At 46.3% G+C, this 5,691-nt stretch overlaps 4 protein-coding genes across 4 annotated transcripts in view; 2 read left to right on the plus strand and 2 right to left on the minus strand.

Annotated features, from left to right (window-relative positions):
* On the plus strand, positions 1-417 carry ASPBRDRAFT_565125 (uncharacterized protein). The gene has a single exon (XM_067627579.1). The coding sequence runs from the start codon at positions 63-65 to the stop codon at positions 282-284; it is 222 nt and encodes a 73-aa protein (XP_067472738.1). The 5' UTR covers positions 1-62; the 3' UTR covers positions 285-417.
* A 1,897-nt stretch (positions 418-2,314) lies between these two features.
* On the minus strand, positions 2,315-3,823 carry ASPBRDRAFT_60428 (uncharacterized protein; the record flags this gene model as incomplete). Its single annotated transcript, XM_067628233.1, has 5 exons — positions 2,315-2,544; positions 2,639-2,680; positions 2,836-3,180; positions 3,319-3,685; positions 3,734-3,823. 5 exons carry the CDS (start codon positions 3,821-3,823, stop codon positions 2,315-2,317), a joined length of 1,074 nt encoding a protein of 357 aa, XP_067472739.1.
* A 510-nt stretch (positions 3,824-4,333) lies between these two features.
* ASPBRDRAFT_201772 (MBL fold metallo-hydrolase) lies at positions 4,334-4,910 on the plus strand (the record flags this gene model as incomplete). The annotated part of the gene is made up of 2 exons (XM_067621600.1): positions 4,334-4,424; positions 4,474-4,910. 2 exons carry the CDS (start codon positions 4,334-4,336, stop codon positions 4,908-4,910), a joined length of 528 nt encoding a protein of 175 aa, XP_067472740.1.
* Positions 4,911-5,537: 627 nt separating this feature from the next.
* Positions 5,538-5,691, minus strand: part of ASPBRDRAFT_79730 (uncharacterized protein) — a gene marked incomplete at its 5' end in the record, with an annotated part of 1,518 nt that continues 1,364 nt past the window's right edge. The window contains one exon of the mRNA XM_067629481.1: positions 5,538-5,691. Within this exon, the coding sequence (XP_067472741.1) occupies positions 5,582-5,691 (110 nt within the window). The 3' untranslated portion in view covers positions 5,538-5,581.

Raw genomic sequence — 5,691 nt, forward strand, 5'->3', positions numbered from 1 at the left:
CCCCCGGTGAACATCTGCCTCTCGTCAAGGCAATCCGCCGTATTCCCAACGGCGATCTTTCCATGGTTGAACTTTTGCTTAAAAAGGGTGCCGACCCCAATAAAGCTTACCGGAACGGGAACGCTATAATGCAGGCGATTGAGTACCGGGAGCTACCATTGTTGCATCTGCTAGTTAAGAAGGGAGGTGGAGTTGATCTCACGCAGCAAGATGAGACAGGTCAGACTTTTCTGGAAATGGTGGATTCCAGGTGGCCTGAGGCGATGCACGTGGCTAGCTTGTAGTTTGTTGTGGATCTTTGAGAGTCTTATGATTATGATATAGGCCTGACTCACATCATAATACTTAGTAATATTAATGTTATGCATCTAATATAGCTAATTCTTATGTCTGTAGACCCCCTTGTCCACGGCCTAGGTCAGGGGTCGACGTCCAGTTCATCGATCATTGTAGTGGATCACCTACGAGAGATTCATACTCGGAGCAGTTACATGGGCCGCAACACGCACACTAGACGCAGGATAAGTGATGATACGCTGAAATAAATACATTTCATGCGATACATCTCAATTTATACAAATATAAGATATACAGCGTCATTCAGACGCTAGTCTCAAACAAATGAAATAAAGATATACACGAGACACGTACAGACAACAAACACACAAAACAAAAGAAAAGAGAAGAGGTATTCAACCCCTTCCAGGGGTACGACCATGTGGCGGTGGGTATTGGGTGGGACGAAAGCTATACACATGACCTATCAGTATCATCGTAGACATATTACTTCTATGATATTGCAGTGCACGTACCGGTAACTGGTCCAGTACCAGGCAACAAGAAACACAATGATGTGGGCCGCGATTCACGACACGATGATCATTGCAAACCCAATAGAACCGACCAGAGATTTTCCTCGGTATTGAGGGGAGGGGCACCGGACATCTTGAGGGCGAGGGCTGGGGTAGGAAGAGGGGCGGCGAGGGTTGCCGCGGTGCGGGTGTTTGACTGACCTCTTTAAAAGAAAGAAAAAAAGACGTGATGAGAGGTGGCAGGGAGGCGGCGAGTTTGAGATTTGGATGTTGGAGTTTAATTTACTACAGGGGCTTTCACTACGTTTGAAATGTTAGTTGGTTAGTCTTCGTGGTACCTGTAAGGAGCAGGCGCTACGAGTAGAGGGAAGAGCGACCCATGTGGTGATAAGGTAGTTGGCGAGTATTAGTCACACACTTCATCGATATTTTGTGGTTGCAGTTTTTCATCCGAATGCGATAGGTATCAAATACGGATAAGTTAGAGTAAATGAAGGATTGCCATCCAGATCGCCACCTATAGTACCAGAAGAGTAAACATGTCCTTTTAAGTGTCATCGAGGAAGTCCTTCATGAAATTCGACAAATATAGAATTGGAAGGTGGGAACTACTTACAAACCATGCAATGAAGCAATCACACGCCTCAACAAGAAACGCCTGAGTGGTGACCCGAGGGACCCTGAACCTGAAATACAATGAATTCCTGCCTATATCGCGCTGCCAACGAAACTGCTGAAGAAAAGACGAAGGAACAACTTCTTGGTAACGCGTTTTCCTTCTTCCTAAAGCTACAGAGATATGTGACAACATGCGTCCAGCTATTGTCAGAAGGAGATATCATATCTCGATAGTTGATTTTGTGAAAGAATGAAACGACAACGACAACGTTCTGGTATGCCCTCAAATAGTAGGGTGTACAACTATGGATTGAGAGGGTAAAGGCAAGCACCGTTGGTAAGTAGATAGGTCGCGACCAGACTAGGATATTTTTGGGAAAGAGCAAGGCCTACCTACCAACCTAAGCATTCATGCTTTTTCACATGATAAGAACCGGAGACTATTCCTCGAGACGTAATGACATCCGACATTAAGGTACAGAGGACCAACAACACGGATTGAGAAGCTTTCCTTTTTTCATGAGCCTCTGTGCGTATTTAATATGTCTTCTGGCTTTGGCGAATAACAGAGCTGGGTGATGATATAAGGCTACAGTAGGTGCGAGATAATTGACGGGGGCTTGGATGCAATTGGAACAATTCCGTCAACTCATTATACATACCTAACATATTTTTGGAGACTAAAACGGAAATTGACACTATTCATAAAATTTTATTGTTATTCTTCCGGAATTTGTCTTACATTCCTGGAAGACATCCACTAATACGGACAATACACAAAGCTATACAGATTTCGTTATTGTGGAAGCTTGAACCAATCATTCCATCAATGCATATCTACCAATCTCTCGACTCTAGAGACAGCACCGCGTATCGAGATAAAGCTATACCTTTGGTGTCGTAGCAACAAAGTCCAGATACTTTGATCTAAAGGCACATGCAGTCGTAATTCCTTCCTGATGCTGCTCACGTTTTCGGACTTGGCCAATCTTCCACCCTCGGAGTATGGCCAAGCATAACGCGGCACCAACGTACAAAAAATCTGTGAAGAGCTGCGTGTGCAGAAACTCATGCCGTTCAGAGTTTCGTAACTCGAGACCGATAGCTTCTCCAACTAGTTTCATCGTCTTGATCAGTATCTACGAGAAGTTGTCCTCAGATATGGTGGGAAGAAGCATGATGATGCAGAGAGGAAGGAAAAGGCTTACACGTAGCAGGGACCGAGCGGACTAGCCATATAATCGTCAAACCTCACTGCATATCTTCTAAAGAGACCATTTCTGCTCCAAGAGGACCAACCACCTGAAAACCGTTTTGTTTGGCATTAGCATCCGGGCAGAATACACAACAGATAGGGTGAAAAAAAGAGGAATTGCATACCGTCCAAACGTGCCGAAGAAGACACCCGCGAAAAATGAAAAGCAAATGAGAGCAGCGTATGTGCGAGCAAAGGTCCATAGGAAAAGACAAAGCAAGCCGCTGACGAGAGTTGCAAAAGTAGCCATGTTGATGCGACCGACGGCATCCGACATGAACCCCACAGCCGGGCGTCCCACCATCTGGCCAACATTCATGACCGCCGTGACAATGGAGCCTTGACTCAAGCTCAATCCGACACTGCGTCCGTACCTGGCCAATGAAAACCAGATGACCATGAATCCCATTACGCTGAAAAACCTCCAGCCGAGGTACAACCACATTTCATACCGGGTGCAGAGACGGGGGTTGATATGAAACGAGCGGGCGGGTGCTGCTACCGTTTCGCGATCGCGGATCACGAGCAGACAAATTGCATTGAGGACGAGCTGGCAGATAGCAAGAATGCGGTAGGATCAGCCTAGGCCGAACCGCGCGAGCAGGGCATGTGTGGAAAGTGAGTAAATCAGACCTCCTGTTCCGCTACCGCCGGTTGCAATGCCGGCTGCGAGACTGCGATGACGACTGAACCAGTGGGGAATTAGGTAGGTCGTCGAGAGGTACTGCATTCCAAGGCCCCAGCCGAAGCAGACGCCTTGGCTTGGGTAGAGTTGCCAAATTTGATGACTCCAAGATGCACCCAGGAAAGCGGCCGTTTCAAGTAGGACACCCAGAGCCATGGTGGCTTTTAAGCCGATACTACGGTTAAGAATCGTGACTATGGGGGAGATGAACAATGCCTGTGAGGCGGAGAGACCTCCGATGAAGGCATAATCAAGAGTGCGACTCCCGGGGAACGTGGAGTGCGAGGTAAAGAAGGCCAGGAAGACACCGTAGCTCTGAAGGGTGTTAGTGTAGTTGGGTGTGACCTAGAAGGTGATGCTAACAGATAGGATCCCCCAATGGTGAGCATTGTTCCAGAACACTGCCAGCACTATCACCCAAGCATATTTGCTGTCCACCTCAGAGGAGCTCATAGTGCTAGTGTTTTACATCGGCCTTGCTAGCAAAGCTTTGGAGCCACAGCGGGTTTTATTATTTTAAACGAGCCCCTAGATGACAAAGAACGCGGTGTGTATGGAGAGTCTGCTATCTAATCTCGGAGGCATATGGGATGTGGGATGTTGTGGGATGCACGTCATGAGAAAAAGCTTCTAGAAAATGTGGAGAACAATATATAGCCAAGCCGTAGAAAAGGAATAAGAGACAGGCATCTATCATCGTTGAGACAATTAATCATATCTATGTACCACTAGTAGTAGTAGTCAATCATCATGGGCGGAATCCACGATTGTAAGACAATTCCGGTGGGAGGGATAGGGGACAATTGCTTCACTAACGGATCCTGGAGAAATATGAAGCAGGTAAAAGACCACCATAACAGACAATCACCCAGCAACTCAACCGAATCATCTTTTATCATTATAGATACTTTATTTCCCATTTCAAGCCTCTTGAGTTATTAACCTTATAAACCCAAACTCAAAATGGCCCCCTTCCAAGGTTCCGTCTCGGTCACCCACATTACCACCGCCACGGCGATCATCAATATCGACGGCATCCGCTTCCTCCGGCCCAGTATTCTGCCCAGCTGGGTCCGAATACGTCTATGACGGCTGGGCCAAAGCCGACTGGGAAGAATGGGGCTTCAACGGCCGCCCTCCAACCTCAACGCTCCGCAGCTTCGAGGGACCCGCACTCCAGCTTCACGATATACCGCCCATTGACGCTGTCCTCCTCAACCACGAAGACCACGTCGACAACCTTGACCCCCTGGGCCGCCAGCTCCTCGACGGCCGCCGCGTCTATACCACTCCTGATGGTGCCAAGAACCTGTCTCCTCGGCCCGGCGTCGTCGGCCTCCAGCCCTGGCAGACGGTTGAGGCGTTCATCGGCGGCAAGCACTTCCGCATCACTGGTACGCCATGCAAGCATTTCCCTGGCGGGGAAGTTACCGGATTCATTGTTGAGTGTGATTCGTTCGGTGTCAGTGATGATGGGTTGCCGAACGTGGTATACTTCTCTCGAGACAAGCAAGATTTCTTGATATCCCAACAACAATAACTTCAAAGTAAATTAGCCACGGACTTGTAACTGAATATAAATACATTATTATCACTTCTCTCTTATAAGCAGATAAAAGAGAAAGATTTGATTACTCCTGAGGGTCGGTATCTATGATAACTTGAGGTCTAAGATATATATATATTTCCAGGATGGCATCTCAAGAATATCCATACGGTAGATTATATCTTAGATAATTGTAAAGAGTTGTGTGATCAATTCTGAGTGGCTTTTCCAAATATTGCCTTTTGTAAGAATTACATGAGGTTGTGTGGGTTGTGTGATGAATTTTCAACCGCTGACTAAACAATTTCTTTGACTTTTCTAAGAGAATACTATATCTCATACACTTGTTGAGATAATCCAAACAATATTCAATGTTAACGTATATTGGTGTGATTAAGCGTATTTTCGAAGAATTTTGCATGCTTACAGTATCAGTACTGCATACGTGTCTTATATCAACGCTTGTAAAGAGAAGCTTAATGTATCGTGGACCTCATGAAGCAGGCTACACTTCACTGCATATCCAATATCTGCCATCGCTTACATAGAATATATATGTATATATACTAGTCTTAGCTTTATGTTAGCCAAAACTCCAAAAAACGTGGCTTTAATAGAAGGGATTATAGAAATTTGTGATAATTCAGTTCAATATATATTCTCCATCAAAACCACCACCTCTCCATCCCTTCCCCATCCAACAACCTCCCGCACGATGAGATCCGAATTCCCCTCAACACGACCATCCAGCCGCATTCCACGACGACACGCTTCC

Source organism: Aspergillus brasiliensis (assembly GCF_001889945.1).
Source record: "Aspergillus brasiliensis CBS 101740 unplaced genomic scaffold ASPBRscaffold_53, whole genome shotgun sequence".
NCBI classification, from domain to species: Eukaryota; Fungi; Ascomycota; class Eurotiomycetes; order Eurotiales; family Aspergillaceae; genus Aspergillus; species Aspergillus brasiliensis.